At 42.2% G+C, this 19,504-nt stretch overlaps 4 protein-coding genes across 5 annotated transcripts in view; all 4 read right to left on the bottom strand.

Moving 5' to 3' along the window:
• Positions 1-4: 4 nt before the first annotated feature.
• On the bottom strand, positions 5-5,813 carry LOC115763837 (solute carrier family 22 member 13). Its single transcript, XM_030706596.1, has 5 exons — positions 4,993-5,813; positions 1,728-2,487; positions 737-1,243; positions 532-675; positions 5-468 (listed from the first exon to the last, which is right to left on the bottom strand). The coding sequence occupies exons 2-5, from the start codon at positions 2,428-2,430 to the stop codon at positions 65-67; spliced, it is 1,758 nt and encodes a 585-aa protein (XP_030562456.1). The 5' UTR covers positions 2,431-2,487; positions 4,993-5,813; the 3' UTR covers positions 5-64.
• A 1,087-nt stretch (positions 5,814-6,900) lies between these two features.
• On the bottom strand, positions 6,901-8,948 carry LOC115763893 (solute carrier family 22 member 1). Its single transcript, XM_030706671.1, has 4 exons — positions 8,428-8,948; positions 8,210-8,364; positions 7,533-8,153; positions 6,901-7,448 (listed from the first exon to the last, which is right to left on the bottom strand). Exons 1-4 carry the CDS (start codon positions 8,946-8,948, stop codon positions 6,901-6,903), a joined length of 1,845 nt encoding a protein of 614 aa, XP_030562531.1.
• Positions 8,949-10,490: 1,542 nt separating this feature from the next.
• The window catches only part of LOC115763676 (heparan-sulfate 6-O-sulfotransferase 1), a 123,041-nt gene continuing 114,027 nt past the window's right edge, over positions 10,491-19,504 (bottom strand). Inside the window, exons 4-6 of the mRNA XM_030706348.1 lie at positions 18,901-19,449; positions 18,658-18,842; positions 10,491-11,216 (exon numbers count right to left, since the gene is read on the bottom strand). Coding sequence (XP_030562208.1) covers positions 11,081-11,216; positions 18,658-18,842; positions 18,901-19,449 — 870 coding nt within the window. The 3' untranslated portion in view covers positions 10,491-11,080. The remainder of the gene's footprint in view (positions 11,217-18,657; positions 18,843-18,900; positions 19,450-19,504) is intronic.
• LOC115763674 (myosin-11) lies at positions 12,926-15,432 on the bottom strand. Of its 2 annotated transcripts, none has more exons than XM_030706346.1 (2): positions 13,672-15,432; positions 12,926-13,599 (listed from the first exon to the last, which is right to left on the bottom strand). In XM_030706346.1, the coding sequence occupies exons 1-2, from the start codon at positions 15,430-15,432 to the stop codon at positions 12,985-12,987; spliced, it is 2,376 nt and encodes a 791-aa protein (XP_030562206.1). In that variant the 3' UTR covers positions 12,926-12,984. The 2 variants fall into 2 exon arrangements, with proteins under 2 accessions (XP_030562206.1, XP_030562207.1); XM_030706347.1 differs by having other exon boundaries at positions 12,926-13,581.

Genomic DNA, 19,504 nt, shown 5'->3' with positions numbered 1-19,504 from the left:
TTTTATTAGCTAAATATATGTAATGTATTGATATCTGGAATTTAAGAATTTCTTTATTCGATTTTTATAAGCGCGTGTTATGCACATCCGATTCGATCGTCCAAACGGGCGCATTAAGCGGCGATTGCTCCTTCTTGTCCTGCTGCTGCTGCTCCAGCTGAGGCACCACAGGCGCCGCGGTGGTGCGGGGCGTCAAGAGCAGGCAGGTGCAGATGCCACCCAAAATGCTAAAGACAGAGTAAGATGTCAGCGAGAGTGCCGTATCGATTTTTTTGAGTACATTGAAGAAGGGTGCGGAGAGCAGCCAAACACGTGCCCAGGTGACCACAGAGAAGACAAAGATCTGCTTTTTATTCGCCGGCACCAGCTCATTCATGCAGGCCAGGAGCATGGACTGGGCACAGGACACACCCGCCTTGGGTATGGTGGCAATGATCATCCACAGCGAGACCTTTAGATCGGCATCCACTAAAATGCATAACGAACATTAGCTTTGGATGTGGGGGAAAGGGTTTTTTCTGAGGCACTCACTGGAGTCGGCGCCCGTGAAGAGCCAGCCCATGCAACCCAGCATGCCGGCGAGTATATTGAAGGTACCAGCGTATTGCCATTTCCACTTGTTGTGCTTCAGTGTGAAATGCAGCGCCAGGAAGCAGCCAATAATCTCAGAGAAACCTGCAGGACAAACTCTTTAGTAAATACTCATAGACTTAGCTAGACATCAAGCATATCTCACCCATGGCTATGGTATTGGGCACCAGATAGTCTCGGCCAAAGGATCTGATATTCAAAAGCATGCCCATGAAATTGATGACAAAGAACGCCAATGCCAGGTGGGCAGCGACCATGTGCGTCTTGGCCCGTTTGCCCTGCCAGAGCTGCCTCCAGGGTGCGGGCGCAGGCGCTGCCTTCAGCTTCTCGCTGAGCTGTTCTAGCTGCTGGCGAAAATCAGGCGGTATTTTGAAGCAACGATCATTAATCGCGGCACCTTCACGCACTATCTCCTCCACATTCGTAATGGAATGGCGATCTACTGCGTGGCGGAGGAGCCAGCGCGGCGAATCTGGTGTCCAGTACAAGAGAACAATAAGCATCACAGTGGGGAATGTGATGCCCACATAGATGAGCGACCAGCTGTTGAAGAAGGACGAGAGTGTCGGCAGCAGGATGACCCCAATGGACCAGAACGTATCGTATAGTATAATGGCGCCAATGCGATGCATGCCAGCCGTGATGTCCGTAACTAAAGGAACGTAAAGGAAGCTTATTAAAAGATGTGGAGACCACTTTAATTTTGAGTTGTAAAAATTCGCGGGGAATTTCACAAACAGGAATAATCAGCTTTATAAAACCTAAATACTAAATCTGATTTAAATGGAAATCAGCAAGACTCCGTGAAAGTGAAATTTAAAGGGCTATTTGTGAGAAACATTTGGGAAATTTAGTTAAGTTAATGCTGAGTACTTTATATGAAAAGAAAATTCGATGATAAATTCCCAAGAAACTATTGTGAGAACGAGATGTATAGGAAATTAAATTCATATATACATCAAATTTTTGCAAGAAACTGAGGGGTAAGATTACAGATTTTCTGTTCACAAAAGGATATTTGGTGTAATACTGATTTCCTGAAAGTCAATTTTTAAGAAGCTGTTATAAGCTGAAGGAAAATTTAATTAAAAAAAGCGAAAATTCGAACAGAAAGTTGTATATTGGACTTCACTTACATATGGCCTGTCCAGCGGTAAACATAATTGCGCAACACACGGCCGAGAGGCAGCGGAAGGCGCAGTGGAGGCTGAAGTCCCGCGCATAGCCTGTGACCACACCACACAGGATTTGAGCCACGGCGCCCACACAGTAGGTGCTGCGCGGACTAATGCCCAGCATCATCTTGGTGCCCATAACGCCGCCAACTAGCACGCCAAACAGATGCCAATACTGGGTCCAGGCAATGAAAATGTCTCGCAGACAGACCAGATTGAATTGCATGATGAGCGAATCAAAGCTGGAGACATAGTTGAACTGTTCACATTCGCTGCGACCGCCCGAGCTCTCGTCCAGCACATAGCACTGGTTATCCGAGATGCTGTAATTGGAGCTGGAGCTGCTCAGATAGCTGGTGTCGCAGGAGAATTCCGTGCGTGGATACAGCTCGGGCGCGGTGAAGATGATGCAGGCCATGAACCATGCGGCGGGTATTTTGCAGAGGAAGATGATAAGTATGGTGCGCAGTTGCCAAATGCCAAAGTTGCCGACCACATCGCCAATGATATCGCTGCTAGGACCTAATGGAGTTGCTGCTGCTGCGGCTAATCCCCCACGTCCATCCTTGGGGCCGGCATGTGAGATGTGTCTATGCGATAGCTGGGGGCTGGACATGGGCGAATGACCGCCGACCGCCCGAATTGTGGACGCCTGATTTACCATTTTCCGAACACCGACCTAGAGGCACATTTCACGCTTTAGCCACGTATCGTTGAAGCTCTGTGAATGACAAATCGAATCGGCGACAATTTCCATCAGTTGCTGTGCGTGGCACATTGTGTTCATTTATTTATTTTATTTATGGATAAATATTAACATACGATATACTCTAAAAACATTTGTCTACCCACACACACACCCTCTCAATCGCCACTCAATTGAAATCAATTGAAAGCGGTTACAGCTGAAATCAGTTGACTTTCCATGTCGGACGACGGACGAGAAACGACTGACGGAATTGAATATCATGCAAAATTCATCAAATTCCTGTGGTTCGAAATTTGAGCGACGATTTTTCTTTTGGGCAAAGTCAAGCGTAAAAATTTGTGGGCACGGATTTAATATGCACTATAAACAATTTATAAAGCAAAGGAATTATTTATAAACCTACAAATATAAAAGAAAAACACTTTAGTGTATATCTTAGAGTTTCGTAAGCCTACAAATTTAATTACCACAATTAGTTGAACATTCTTACACCACATAAAGTAATTTTTTTACTCATATAGAGGTACCCTCTATATATATATATATATATTCAATCAATCATGGAATGTGTAACGCATTAAAAATATATCTTTGAGATATAGTATATATGGTATATATATATTTGATTAGTATAAATAGGCGAGTCTATGAAGCTAAGTATGTCCGTATGTTTTTCTTCACTCTCTCTCTCTCTCTCTCTGTCTCTCTCCCTCTGTCTTACTCTCTCTCTCTCTCTTTCTCTCGCTCTCTCTCTCTCTCGCTCTCTCTCTCTCTCTCTCTCTCTCTGTCTCTCTCTCTCTCTCTCTTTCTCTCTCTCTGTTGCTATGCAATATCGTTTTTGATTTAAAACGCATTTTTGAGAAAACGATTAAGAGATTTGGTTTCGGCTTGATCGCGCCACTATACATATCATGGATCTGACATACTAAGTATATTAAATTAAGCTCTTATATTCAAAATTTTAAAGTGTTTTTTTTTTTTTCAAGATATTTTAAAGAATCTCACCAGCTTTAAGCTCAGCTAGGCTGATTAATTTAGAAAAATCTACATCAGATATATTGGCAACAATTAGTTGGATTTAAAAAAATTAATTTGTATGCATTGAAAACTGCCACACAAGTGCCATATGTCTGCAAGGGTATTTAATGCTGTGTATTTTGTGTTTTCTTTAGTTGCTTGGTTTTTTTTTAATATTGATCTGGATCTACCACAATCTAAAAAAAACTTAACAATTTCTACCTTATATGTTTCATTTTTTCTTCTTTCATTTTATTTCTTGAAGCGGCTTATCAATTTATAAAGAGAAATGACATATAAATCGGCTTTATCGCGTTTATGATTATTGATTATAAGTCAGCTTTATTGTGTTTATCTGGCTTATATATTTGCCAAAGACAAGCAAGATATGTTGCCCTATGTGGTCGTTAAGATAGCTTCCAATTGAAATGTCGGTTGGTTTGCTTGAAATCATGTGTACTTTTAATATTTGTCCGTTAATGTGAACCCTTTCCTTACAATTTATCAAATTTGCGACTTTATTTCACGAATCTCTCTCGCTGGGTGCTAATTACGATTGATCCAACAACCTGAGCGGCCAATTGTCATGTGGAGCATATGCCATGGAACAATGGCCCGGGGCCAGACATCTGTCGGCTGTCGCAGTTGGGCGTGCAAATATTTTAATTTCAAATTCATGCGTTAGTGCTAATTGCAGTGGGTCGCAATCGGGTATACGAAACTGGTTCCCCAATAATTCATATTTGAGTTTCCCATACGAATACCAATTGACACTTTTCCACGGGGCAGCATTGAGCAGAGGGCGCGTCGCGAGGGGTTTTAATCAATAAGTTGAATTACTTGTTGTGCAAATGCAAATTAATAAGTGCCTATACAAATGTTGTGAGGGAAGGCGGGAGGGGGGGGGGGGGGGGGGGCGATTTATTAATGCAAGTGCTCAATTTCCGTAACTAGATCAGGAATCACAAATAAAATGTGCTAAAAGCCGTTTATAGTAATGGAAAACCAGAAATATCTAAAACTAGTTATATATAAGTATGGGATCTTTAATCTAGTTACAGAACTTTTTTCTTTTACAGCTGAAATTTGACTATATTATTAAAAATTCTAGATATATATGTAGATATTCTAGACATATATCCTTTCATAGAACATTTGTATATAGAACACAATAAAATAGTTAAAGGAAGAGTAACTCAGTTTTTGAAAACATATCAGACATAAAACTATTTGAAATAAATATTTTATGCATAGAACCAGAACAAATTCGTAGATTATAATTGAAATTTAAACATTTCAATAACATGTAATTTTTTTGTTCTCTTCTGATTTACTCAAATGGACAAATCAGAGATTTACAAGAAATATTATTTATACAAAAAGAAAAAACGAAACATCCAGCATTTTTGCATTATGTTATATAAGACTGATCTTTAAATAAGTTGGAGGCTTGAGGTGTATTTATTTAAATAATTTATGTATTTTACAATTGTAGCTCACATTGGATACACTCTTTTTTTTCTTCTGGGCGCTGCCTTTAATTAACACATCGAAGATTTGGCAATTCTGGTCGATTTATTTCTCCGGTTATGGCAATATGTTTTTTTGTTTTATTTATTTGCCGGTATACAAATTAATATCAACTTATTTAGCGACAGTAAACATTTCTGTGTGAGGAGGTCTTTGCTCGAGTTGTGTTGTGTTTGGAAGAGGCTTTCGATTTGCACGTTGCGCGTTTTTTATACACTCCAGTCTTTTTATCGAGCTGCGCCGCGCTAACGTCTCAATCGGTCGAGAAACGGAATCCAACTGAAGCTCGTGGCACACGAGGCGCCATATCATGACGATAGTCGTAGCGCTCCCAAAGCCCCAATCGGCGCGTTAATTTCTTTAATGAATTTGTACAAATCATTAAAACTTATTGCGAGCGCTTCGGAAACTTTAACTGAAGCGCTTCCGTTGGCACTGTGTCGTGTCTTCTGTTTCTCGACCGTCCTCATGGCACCTCCTGTTTTAACAGGATATTGTTACAAGTCGTTCATAATTTCCTCTGCACACTTAATCAATAGAATTCCATATTTTATTATCCACTCGACATGGCTATTTGCTGTTGTATCACTTGTGGTTATGGTTTGGCTTTACACGCTAGATTATAAAACTGATAATATATATCTATAGCTAATTATCAGTACTTTTATTTTAATCAAAAACTATGCACTTATTGCATCTGGCATTGTAGTATTCTGGCTGATAAAAACAATTTTCTTATTGCTCTGCCTGCTAGGGGTTTTCTATTTTAATCTTTATAGAACTACCTGTCGCAAATGTGCTTGATTTTGCCAAATGACGCAATGGCATTTATTTTCGTTTTGCTGACACAAAAAACTTATTTAAAATAGGGCCTACTTTTCTTGGCAAATAAATAAAGTGAATAGCTGAGAAAAATGTCTAAGTAAGCAAAATCAAAAATTATAAAATTTAACTTGTTTATTACAATTTTTTATTAATGCTATTTAAATTTCGATGAAATTCTGAATTTATTCGATTGTGTTTAAAATTTTTATTTTTTATTACTAAGTTCCCAGCAGACTAGTAGAAAGGGTATCAAAGAGCATATTGGGTTTTAAACAGGAACGAAAATGTAGTAAGACCGGCTTCGAAAATATTTCTATAATTATTGAAACAAACTAAGGCAACCTATTCTATATTAAACAAAAGTACAAGTACAAATATAAATTTCATTCAAGAATTTTGCACTTCGTAGAACTGTCTTTGTTTGGGTTAGGTAAACTCCTAGTCGAATAATCTTTTTCTAGAATATTTCAACTGTTATCAGCTATGAATATTATGTAACTCGTATAACTCATTGTAAATGATTTATCTTAAGACTAATGAACTCGTATAGATCATTGTCCGTCTAACTATAGTTGCCTTAGCGAAGCTAAGTTAATATATAAACGAACCCAAGAGGTGCTATATAAAGGCACATGTAATATTTATACCAAAATTCGCAATAATTTATGCCTTTATTTTTTGGGGGTTTTGCCATTAGTGTATCACGCGCTTTGATTGCCTTATGCTACTAATTAAACTTATGCATCGCAAATTAGTTAAATAATAATTAAAATTACGGCAATACTTATATTCAATTAGCAGTGGATTAACGCAACTGACAGACAGAAAACCACAATTAATATACACAATCCACTAACCCGAATAAAATATGCTCAAATATGTGTGTGAAAGGCGGGACTCTGATAAATGTATTGCTCTATAGCTGTATATGTTATAAATCTTATAAATATTTTAAAAATATTCTTAATCTAATTTGCTCATCATATTTATTAGGCATAAAATTGAGTTTTGCGAAGAAAAAGTGTTGCCTACTTTTAGGCAGTGTTACAAAATTCAAATGCTGTGCATGCTCTGCGACTTGAGTGCCGCATCATTGGCCTCCTTTAGGCTATCACATTCATGGATCGTACTGAAATTAATATGCCACAGATCGGCAATGCTAACAGCTACCGTTTGCTCAAAATTGCTGAGCAGCTCGTTGCTGTAGCCGCTCACATCGGAGCTGGCGGTGCTGCAGCGTCGCAGGATGACAGCCGAATTGCGGCGATAGGTGTTCGGCGTGGGCACCTGACCTACCTGCTGCTGCTCCGTATTCCAATAGTAGCGATTGAGCAAACGCATAACGAGCCCGTACAGCCAGCCGAGTGTGGCAATTATCGTGATGGGCAGCAGGCGATGCACCACGGTCAGCGTGCTCAACAGCGGGGAGAAGACCAGGCAGAAGCGTCCGAAGCTAACCACGGAGAGCATGAGCAGCACGCGCTTCTCCGGCGATACCATTTCACCTGTGCAGGTGGTTAGCACAGCGATTGAAGCGGAGTTGGCAAATTTCAGCAGCATCCAAAAGATGAGCTCAAGGCCCACGCGGCGTGCATTGCGATCTGTGTGTAGAGCTGGTGGTTATAGCACAGGAACTGCATCTATATATATATATATATATATATACATATTTATATACCACTCACCACTCTCCGGCAGCAGCCAGACCAGATAGGTGCAAAAGCCTGCTATGATCATCAGATTGCCCGTCCAGCGCCAATAGCGACGCGTGTAGAGTATAAAATAGAGACCCACAAAGACGCCCAACATCTCGGCAAAGCCCAACGCAGCGGTATTCACGTGCACCTGCGCCTCGCCCAGGCTGCGTATCATCAGCAATATAATGTTATACAACACCTGGGCACAGCCCCAGATCAGATGTATGTAGACAAGTTGACGACGCTTTGTCTCCTTATCCCAAATCTGGCAATAGCTGCTGCGTTGCTTGGCGGCCAGTTCGGTGGCATAGATGGTCAGCTTGACGTCCAGGGTCAGGGGCACCATGCGATTGTTATGCGTGGCCGATTCTAATAGCAAACGTAGCGCCGGCTCCACACGCTGTTGGCGCAGCAGCCAGCGTGGCGCATCCGAGATCCATCGATGCAGCCAGACCAGCACAATCAGGGATGAGGATATGGCCACATAGAGATGACTCCAGTTATCAAAGTATATGGATATGGCGGGCAGAAGCACCAAGCCAATAGACCAAAAGAGCTCCGATAATGTGACCACCAAAATGCGTGCCTTGCCCGCCGTTATGTCCATTACTAAGTGCGAACAGAGCTGAGCAAGTTTGTGTCTTAAGTCTTTTGCAAAAGCTTACATATTACATGGCCGGCGGTATACATGAGCGTACAGCAAACGGAGGTAAGGCAACGAAAATAGATGTGCAGCTGATAGGTGTCCACCAGCCCGGTGAGATTGCCACAAAAGATCTGACCCAGCATGCCCAGCAGCATCAGGCGACGAGGACTTATGCTGTAAATGGGAGCACGGAAGTTATCAACAAGGCTGTTGGGAGGGGATGCGAGTAGAACTCACTGTCGCAGCGCCTGATGCGCCAGCAGACCGCCGAGCAGAGCGCCGAGCGCATGAAAGGATTGGGTGAGCGCGACAAGCACGCGGCGCGAACAAATCAAATCGAATTCAATGATCAGCGACTTATACGCAGCATGGTGCTCCACGCGCTCACAGGGCAGCGTAGTCTGTTGCTTGCCATTCCAGCTCTGGCCGTAGCGCTGCACAAAGCTCTGGGACAAGCTCTGGGCATAGGCATTGCACACCTGCACGCTGAATAGCCGGTCCGTGTTTCGGCTTTCGCTCGGCAGCGGCTCGCTGTCATTCCAGTTGCCCGGACGACAGACCAGTTCGCCGCGCTGCGGATACGGCGCTGTGTATATGATGACGGCCATAAACCAGGCCGTAGGTATCTTGCACAGAAAGATTAGGAGTATTGTGCGCAGCTGCCAGCGCCCAAAGTTGCCATTGATATGCTGCACAATATCCACGCCCGGCGGTGGAGCCGAGGATCTACGCCGCTGACAGATCGCATCGCTTGCCATCGTCGTCATGTACCCGCTGAAACTTACACGCGCACTGAGCTTGGACACAATTTTCATGGGCGAGGAAAGAAATCCAGGTTTGCTTTTGCTATTAACTCAACGGGGCTCGCAAATTGGGTGCAAATTAGTTGGCGATACGAGACGAAATGCTGCATCGATTGGAGAGGAATTTTTACATATTTTTTATACGCTGTGCACAAAGTGAGAAAACGGGTATATTCGTTGTATGCAATGTCCGTTATTGTTCTTGCTATATGGCATATATAATCTTGTATATTCGTGAAGTACACAAGAGGCGGGCATAACATCAAAAAGTCTTTATATCTCACAGTGTGACCGGACTAAACAGGACACAAAATATTGTAATCTCTGCTTTTCAAAGTCACATTTTAAGAGGCATTGCCAGCTTAAGAGTCCATTCACTTTTATAATATTGTGGAGAGAGTATAGCATCGTCGGTTAAACGTGATCGAAGCGTTTTTCTTTTGTTGTTTTTTTTTGTTATGACGGCAAACTACGTAAAGCGTTAAACAAATAGCATTGGCTAAAAAAAGAATTTACACAAATAATAAAATTGATTTTTATTTTTTCTATACACAGGATACGGCTGTAAAAGTGCAACAATAGATCATAATAGAACCGTGGTGATAATTGAAATTTAATTTATATGAGAAACGGAAAACCAGAAGCAGGAAGTTGAGCCTCTGATGATCCCCGTCGAGTGATAAGTACCTGGCAAGATTGTCTTACGGATAATGCTAGGGAAATAAACTTGAGCCCTAGCAGGTTCAATGCTCAGATCTTTAAATATCAAAAGAGAATCTGATCCAAATTGATGTTCGACCTTTAAATTGCCCAAATATAAAGAAAATGAAGAAAGAACAATTTCGTATTATGTATTATTTATTCGATTAAGTCATTCTGACCTGCATTTAATTTTGTATATATCTCATTTTCTCATGCCCATATTCTATTATCTGTTCTCACACTATTTGTTTGTCTTGTTTAGAGAATCGTGAAACTTAATCTCATAATTGAAATAATTCATTTGCTTACATTTCGCGCAAAGTCATGCTGTTTATTTATTTATTTGGGTTTTTTATATGTGTTTACTTAGTTCTTCTTTTGTGTGTTGCTATAAAATGGCACAAATTGCCGGCTTACTAAATATGCACTTTATTTTTGAGCCGATTTCATTATTTGCATATGCTCATATCATTTTTTTCTCTTTTTTGGATTTATTAATTGAATTATTTTATACGTAATTCGTTGGTTTTCTTTTGTTAAACGAGGTTTTGTTTTTCAAATTTGTTGCAAGTTCAATTCATTTTCGTTTTCGTTTTGTTTTCTATTTGTGGCTTTTTCTCCAATTATTTATTGTCTTAAACAATTATGCCAGCTTACAATATTAACGCTTTACAAATAAAATGCATGTAACAAATTTATTTCAAATCGAAAATATAATTAAACATTATTTTTGTGTGTTTCCTTTTTTTTAAAGTTATTTACATGTTGTGCTGAGTAATTATATAAAATAAATGCGTTTTTGGATCTAAGAAAGAAAGAAAGAAAAAAAAGAGAATTTGTTTTTAGATTTAGTAGATTTGGCTTTTGCAAAGAATTTACATAACAAAAGTTTTTAAACAGGTTAAATACATTAACATTAAATTAAAACTAAATTATGGCGTGTAGTCTATGCGCTGGATGCATTTAAATAATAATATTTGTATATATGTTATTTATAAGATACGTAGCTTTATTTACAATACACGAGTGTTGTGTGGAGTGCGACTTATCAGCAAGGAGTGCAGCAGTTAGTTCATAAGTAGGATAACTACCTGCTCTAAGAATACAATCCTAAATGTCATATACTATATGCGCACAGAGATTTTTGTTACATTTATGAGAGAGCGCAGCTAATGCCATATTTTTGTTGCTTGTTTTTTGCAGGTTTCTGTTTTTCATTGCATTCAGTTTATCAGTTTATAATAATCGTTAACATTATGCTTAGACACTAATTTAAAGTCCTTTGTTTTGTTTTTCTACTGCATCATTTATGCTTTATGGGGGAAGGAAGCGGCTGCTCTTAAAAACGAAATGCTACACATTAATTTTTGGTTTCCAAGATCCGTTCAATGATCCGTGCTAAGCGCATCCTCGATGTTGCTATCCCAATTGAACTCCGTAATTCCTTGCTTGTAAAATATATTGCCCAGATTCGCAAAGCGTTGCTCAAAATTTGCATCTTTCGCTTTTAGGTGCTCAAAGCTGCAAGAAAGGGTGAAAAACAGGAAAGAGAATTCATATCAAGATTGATTTTTCATAAAATTTAAGTAAAACTATATGAATAAATAATTATTCTATTGACAAAAGATATAAGATATAAATATTTTAAGTTTTAGACCTGCGTAACATAAAAGAAAGGGCCAAAAATATTCAAATGTTTCCAAAACTCAAAAACAGCCGTACTTTGTTGAGTTACTCGAAAAAGCTCTTGAAGAGAACAAGGCAGCAGCAATTCTAGAGGCGATCGTAAAGTTCTGCTGATGATAGAATCGAGGGGTTCTTGGAACAGATAACCTGACAATTTCTTGTTGATTATTATACTTATTTAAATTAACCAACATAGGTCTCGAGTTGGTCAGCTTAATATTCGACCACATCCTTATATAGTCCACAGTTGCAATGCCAATGATTGAAAGTCATTTTAGATAGAAATAGGTTGAATTTCAGACTAAACTACAAACATCGCTTGACCTTCAACATATTTGTTTAATTTTTAAGGTTTTTCTTAACAATGTAATTTCAGAAATTTCTCAGATTTTTTTATGCGACTTACAAGGTGCTTAACCTTCGTATAGGAATTGCTTTTCTAAAATCCTTTAAAAGGAAGTGCCTTTATTCGCAAAGTGGACTACCTGTATAGGCAGAAATACTTCCTAATACCTGACCCGTGCCAGTTGATCCTCAAGACAATGAGGTACAGTTTTTCTGCGTGATCTTTGAGTTTCCCGTACAAACAAAGAATAGAAGAGAGTGAACAAGAATGAAATTGGTTTAAAAATGGGAGAAATTTCAAAGAAAGTTAGCTAGATCTTCGGACTAGCTTTTTTTGTCTTTGCCTTGGCAGACTTCTAAGACCGATCAACTTATTTGGCACATACTGTACCTTATTTCGAACATTTTGAGTAGCAAAGCTGATTTTTACAATTTTTTACGAACATTGTTCGACTTACAAAAGTCAAAGGGAGAGAAATGTGCGCGGATCGTGAGAATTGGGAACTTTCTTAAGCCTGGCAACCCTCTGTCCCGTGTGCTGATATTTGCCTCGTTTGTTTTTTTGGGTCTTGCCATAAAGCTGTACAGTGTAGGGTAAATCCTCATGCCTCATATGGCAAATCAAAATTCAATTGTTGCTGCAGCTGTGCTCAGTGCAGCTGTATATAATTAGAGAAGAGATGGAAGACGACGACGCAATACCTCGTCGCAGCCCAGGGGCATTGTTAGCGCAGAATGTCAAAGGTCATATACAATGCAGAACCTGAACCCTGACAAAACGAAAGAAGAAAAAAACCCAAGACAAAGAGCGACAAGCGGCAGATTTTACAACAGTCCCTTCAAGGCAGTTCGAACACTGGACTTGAGTCATTTGCAGTTGAAAAAAAAAATTTTTTTCTAGAGCTTGTTAATAGCTGTTATTGTTGTTGTTGTTGTGGCCCACCCTTAAGCCACGCATGCGCAGCTGCGTTACGCCTGAGGAACTGGCAAGAAGGAAGTCGCAAGTCCGGAAAGTTCCCGTTGAGTGCGTCGTACAGCCGCAATCAGCGTCATCTTCTGGAGGAGGGGTTGGAAAAACTTGTGGAAAAGGCAGGCGAGCAGGAAATAAAAACAAGTTTTCAGATTCTTTGTCGTAGATGCAGCAAAGGCCATCGTGTATTTCATATATAGAGTGGGGGGTTCTTAACTTATTTATAATAATTTATTGGAACAAACTTTAGCCTAATTTTGTTTGAATTTCGTTTCTGGTCGTTTGCAATTACATATTCCGCGCCTTGAGCACCTGCTTTTGCGGCGGACTGGGGACGTTCTCCTTGCCGCTGGCAAAGATCAGCGATTTCTTGGGCGTGCTGGCCGCCGATTTGGGTGTGCGCGGCGTGCGTGGACTGTGGGGGGTGCGTGGTGTGCGCGTCTTGGGCGATTTACAGGCGAGCAGCTCGCTGAGCTCATTGTTATTATCCTGGCGGACGTTCTTCTCGGAGGAGTTGAGCAGCCAGGAGGTGATCTTATCGCATTCGGCACGCAGCTCCGAATCGATGAGCAAATCTTCAATCTTCTCCAGATCTGTGGTATTCGGTTTGTTCGCCTTGCTGGGCGTCAATATGGCCACAGTCGGCTGTTGTTTGGACTTGAGCGCAATATTCTCCAGCTTGAGCTGTTCGCACTCCTCGCGCACCTTGAGCAACAGCTGCTCCTTGTTGTCCAGCTCCAGCTGGGCGAATTGCAGCACTGTGGCAAACTCATCCAAGGCCTTCTTCATGTCCGCCATATACAGCTCACGCGTCTCATCCTTGCGCTTCAGATCGCTGTACATGTCACAGTAGTGGGCCAGCTGGGCATCCCCGTCGATGCGCTCCTGGAACGAGTTAGCAATCTTATTGAATTTGGCCAGCGTATCCGATTCGCTGGCTAGCAGCTCATGCAGCATCGATTCTTTCAACGATACCTCCTGCTGTAGTGTCTGTGAGGAGCTGCGCAGCGCCTCCAGAGCTGCCTGGGATTCGGTGAGCTGTTGGCGCAGCTGTGCCGCATCAGCCTGCAGCGTTAGATAGCTCTGCTCTAGGGCGCCCTTGGCCAGCTGCACCGATTCCAGCTCGGACTTGTATTGCTCCACATCGGCATCGGATTTCTTGAGGCGCTCCATCAGTATGTTGACCGTGGAGCGTGTGTTGTTAAGTGTTAGCTGATAGTTGTACTTCTCCGTAATGGTCTTGGCCATGTCCTGCTTGAGCTGGACCAGCTGCTGTTGGAGCGTATCGCTTAGCTGGATGTAGTAGTCGATGCCGTTGCGCAGCTGCTCCTCGCATTTCTGTAGCTTCTCGTCGCGCTGACGCAGCATATCGTTGGTGGTCTCCAGCAATACCATCACATCCTGTTTCTCCAGCTCGATCTTGATGAGCTCGTTCTCGGCCAGCTTCTGGCGCTTGTCCAGCTCGGCACGCCAATAGCACTTCTCACGCTCCACAGCGCTCTCCAGCTCGTTCTCCACCTGCTGCTGTGCCTGCTGCTGCTCGGCTTGCTTGGCCTGCTCCTGGCACAGCTGGCGTATGGTATCGCAGTGTGCATCGATTTCACAGGATTTGTCTAGCAGCTCGTCCTGCAGCGAACGTATCAGCGTGCACTTGTTGGCCAAATCATTCTTCAGCGTGTTGCGCTCCACACGCAAGCACTCCAGCTCCGTTTGGCTGATCTTCGTCTCCTGGCCATAGGCCAAAGCATCCTGTTCGATTTGCAGCTTCAGCTGCTGCACATTCGACAGCAGCTCTGCGTTCTGGGACTGCAAGCTCTCGATGCGCTCCAAGTGCTCCGTGTTTTGCTGCTGTGCCGAGCTGCATGTGCCACGTGCCTCGTTGAGCTGCGCTTGGAGCACGTCCAGCTGTGCCTGGAGCTGCTGTTGCGTGGTCTGCTGCTCCTCGCAGGCCTGCTGCAGCTGCTCATTGGCCAGCTTGTAGGCCTCGTTTTCGGCCAGTAGACGCTCCACTTGCCGCTCATGCTGTTCCCGCTGCTGCTGCAGCTGTTGCTCCAGTTGGCCGTAGCGTTCCAGCAGCTGTGTCTGCTCCAGGCTCAGCTGCTCGTTGCGCTGCTTGTGGCCCAGATTTTCGCTGCCCAATGCCTGTAGCAGCTGTTCGGTCTTGGCTGCCGTCTGCTCGTGCTCCTCGCGCATCTTTAGCTCCGTCTCCTTCAGCTGGTCCACATGACGACGCACCACGTCCAGCTGGCTCAGATAGCTCTCAATTAGTTCGTTCTTGTTACGTATCTCCTGCTGCAGTGCCTCCTTGCCCTTCAACCGATTCGCCGACTTAGCCTCCTTCACGGGCGTCGTTGTCGCCGAGTGCAGCGGCGTGGAGGCAGCCGTTGAGGCGCCACTACCAGATGCAGCTTCTGCTGTATGACTGGCCGCTGGGCGAAAGCGCAAACGTTGCGGCAGCGAGGGCGTTCGAAAGAGCCGCAAGCCCTTGGACTTCTTGTCCTCCTTCGGTATGGCAAACTCCTTGGCTTCCTTTGAGCTGGAGGCGAAGCGTACTGCATCCTTGAAGAACTTTTCGATTTGCTCCTTGCGCTCCGGCGGCGGTGGCCCGGCAGCGGCTGTGGGCGTGGCGCTGCCCGTGGAGCCCGCCGAGCTGTTTGAATTGGAGTTGGCAGCTGGAGAGCCGCAAACGACATCCACATCGTTGAAACGCTTCAATTTTGCTTTGGAAAAGGACATGTTTTGTGCTTTCTGTTTTTATAACTTTGTTTCTATAAATTTTCTTATTATATTTTAATGTTTAATTAACACTTTGCTGTTCGATAACAAAAACTCAATAAAACAATTTTAGTTCGCAAACACAACATTAACTTTTATAAAAAACGTTTTAACAAATGTCCGTTGAATTTTTCGCTGTACTGTATAGTCCGTTGTTGTTAATGTTCTTATGAAATTGCCCGCAACCCGCTTGCCCCTTGTTGCAGCTGCATCTATAGCTCTGTTCCTACGCGTTCCGCTGTCAAAACCTAACTGAAGCGTTGCGAGCTGCGACAACGCAAACGCGGTCTGCGCAACGATCACAAGCAAAACAACCCTCGACTAGGCATCATAAAAGGTAGCGAGGGGTTACCTTTTGGTGGTGGTTCGTGCCACACACACATACACTACCTTATCGCTATCTTATGTGAAGCATAGAAATTTTACTTTTGGCGCGCGCAAATGTTGCAATTGCCAAGACAGCAAAGGAATCCCTAAAGAAATGCCCAAGTCGTGTGTGTGTGTGTGTGCCCAGACATCTGTCAAAGAATCACATAGAGTTGCCGCTGTATAGATATGTATATATATATACACATATATATATGTATATACAACCGTTAGTGCCCCCCACTCCAACTATGGAAAAGGTGGCGGCCACAGCTGGCAGCCAGCATAAAGTTCGACACTCGACCCGCATAATTAAAGGAAAAGTCGTGGAAAATGTGAAATGTGAAAATGCGCAGCGTTGCGCCTGCGCCTAACATTCAATTTCCTGACAAATGGTTAAGGTAAATTGAATTGCGTTTATTAGTGCTATAGGCCGATCAATGCTCTATATTCACCTACATATTTTTAGCTGCTTTATGCACCTAGCGGGAATGCCACTACCGACAAAAGAGCTGAAAAGGAATTGGAAGCTAATGCAAATATTTTTACTAATATTTTATTTATTGTACATTTTTCTATTATTTATATTTTTTATACCCTGAACCCATTAAAAATGGGTATAAGGGTATATTGTATTTGTGCAAAATCCAAATGTATGTAGAAGGAAGCATCTCCGACCCCATAAAGTATATATACTCTTGATCAGCATCAATAGCCGAGTCAATCTAGTCATGTCCGTCTGCCTGTCCGTCTATCCGTATGTATGAACGCAAGGATCTCAGAACCTATAAGAGCTAGAGACTTGAAATTTTAGATGTAGATGCTCCTAGTTTCCGCGCAGAGTTTGTTTCCGATAATCGATAACTTACTCCGTTTCCAAGAAATCGATAAAAATCGATATCGATATCCTGTTTTTTGGGCAATTTTGGTAAATAATAAGAGCTAGAGTCACCAAACTTGACATATAGCTTCTAAAACAGAATATATATATGCATTTGATGTTGGAAGAAGAGGGTTCAGGGTATCCCCTAATCGGGAGCTCCCGACGAGAACCTCTTATTTGTTTTAATATTATTTTATTATTAGTGTTATTATTTAAAATTCACATTTATTCAGTAAAATGTTTCATCCTAAAATAAGACTGGAGTTCGGCTGACCTGGATTCGAGCCAGGTACCATTAGGTTAACTGACCACCTAGAACTCATATAAGTCATTTTATTATCAACTATATTTACAGCGCATTTCCGACGGACAGCGCACCCAACGTGGTGGCCACAACTGACAAAACTTCTGAATTGTGTAGATGTCAATGGAAGTGCGGCTTAGTAAGGCACAGAGGGGTCTCTAGGGTATATATATATGCATTGGAATATATTATGTATACATATAACATATATGCGTGTTATGTATAAATTGTAGCCTGTTTGTGGTGATAAGGAGTCGACAGCCTGCTTGGCATGCACAAAGTAAATTGTTTACTTTTTACCTTTAAGGCAGCAGACCGAAGAAATCTCAGACTGAGCTAGCAGCTGGTTTCTAATTGCAACAGTTTGTGTAACTCCTTAAAGGGTAGCAAGAACTTTTCCAAAGCTGAATGCTAATGTCAGCGATTCTATGCAGGAATTTGGTGTGAAATATTTCATAAAATAAAAATATTTGAATACGTCTCTAGCATCAACAGTTTCTGTAAGTGTAATAATTTTGTACATCATATTTTTATTTTATTTCATTTCTGATATTAATTGTTTTTAAACATATGATCTCTTTTTTTTTTATTTTAAGATCATTATTAAACCCTCTTCAACAAAATGCAATGTACTTCATTGAGCATTTGAACAGCGCCGATAATTTCCCATGCCTGATGAGGCGTAACCAAATTATATTAGCTCTCAATGCGCCAAATGTGACGCCAAGATGAAAGTTGGTAACATGGTATCCATTAAACAGGAAAGAGGCCTTTGTGTTGCCATGTTTCTGTCTGTTGCCCTGTCTTGATGTCAATGCAAAGTGATCGACACAAAGGAAGGAGCGTTCAAAGGGTTTGTGCACCCTCTAAAAGGACTCACAATGAGTCATCGACCTGAGACTGAGGACCATTCAATGATATGCGTGGCAACAAAAAGGAGCACCCGGATCAGCTTTCTGAGTCCGGACAAACTGGTTAGGTCAGAAGCAGGATGCAACTAAGAATCCGTTGGAGTTTAAGATTTATGTGAAAACAATCTTTGAATTTGCACATAAGCCAATTATGTACGTATTAATAATGGATAGATATAAGCCTTTATTCTGGCATACTCATACTCTATTGATTCAAATATTTGTCAGCCGTCAGATATTTGAGTAGGAAACATTTGAATGTATATCTATTATACTATTTGTTTATGTCCTAATGGGTTAGGGTTATGCAGTGATCATCTAGATGTTCATCGGGGATGTTGATTGTTGTCTGTCCCTCATTGACACTTTATGTATTCAACTAGAGAGCTTCATTCCCTTCATTCCCATGTTCACTTTATTACCATTTTCTTTTTAGATTTTTATTAACAGCACTTGAGTTTTTGGTAGACTGGAGCTAAACACAGTTTATTTTGTGTGATTTAATATTTACTGATCACTTTTAAAATTTCTGTTAAATCTTATATTTGTCCTCCATCATCATAAAGCAGTCACATTTTTTGACTATTTCGGTCATTAAGATAATGGGATAATGGATTAATGGGTCATCTAGGAACCATTGATTTTGCTTGTCATATATAAGTCTTATATATGACTTCGGCTTTTAATTTCGGACTAAATCTTTTTTCCCTGGCAGTACTCACCGCTGGAATAGTAAATTCTTGGCGAATGCATAGAGCTCAATGTCCAGGCCATTGAGCTTCTCGATGCGTCGCCGCTGATCGGGACGCAGATTCGTGACGGCAGCTGCGGATATTGTGGCATTGTGCTGCTCGAAGGGGATGGCAAAGCGCAGGTTGAAGGTCTCCTCGAAGATGTATTGGGACATCTGAAAGGTGGTTTAAGGTAAGGTAAGTTATGATAACTTTAAATTGACTCGAGCCAACCTTCTGATATTCCGTCAGTCCAAAGTACGCCATGGCAGCCAGATTACGCTTGGCGCTGGCCAACATGACCCGATCGCGTTCATGCGCTGGCATCGAGGACTTGTTGTAGCAGCCGACCAGGGCGAGATCGGCCAGCATGCGGGTCTGCCGATTGGCAGCCAGATTCGACTCACAGCCGGCAAACTGATCGAGATCCACGTCCAGCCAATCCTTGCCTTTATAGCAGGGCGGCAGCTCGACTGCCGTTGCCTGTCGGCCCAGGCACCAGTGCCGCGATCCCTTCCAGGTGGCGCCGCGTCGCACATGTCGGTACTCGGACATATAGCGGGAGATCGGTTCGCGCAGCAGCGAGATGTAAAAATAGCGACGTTTGGCCGTCTCACCCTCGTTCTTGTCCAGCTCAACGTCCACACAGCTGGTCAGCTCGGTCCAGTCGGCGTGCAGGCCGCACTTCCAACCCGTCGAGTATCTGGAGAAGAGCCAATTCTCATTGCGATGCGGACGGAAGCAATAGCAACGCTTGCGCTGACGCTGGCACTCACAAGGACGCTGCAGGTTGTATTCATTGAAGATTATTTGGATTAGATATATAATTTTTACACAG

Source organism: Drosophila novamexicana, unplaced genomic scaffold, assembly GCF_003285875.2.
Source record: "Drosophila novamexicana strain 15010-1031.04,08,12 unplaced genomic scaffold, DnovRS2.1 tig00000770-arrow-pilon, whole genome shotgun sequence".
NCBI lineage: Eukaryota > Metazoa > Arthropoda > Insecta > Diptera > Drosophilidae > Drosophila > Drosophila novamexicana.
The sequence above is the reverse complement of the archived record's forward strand: the minus strand, read 5'-3'. Positions and strand labels throughout refer to the sequence as shown.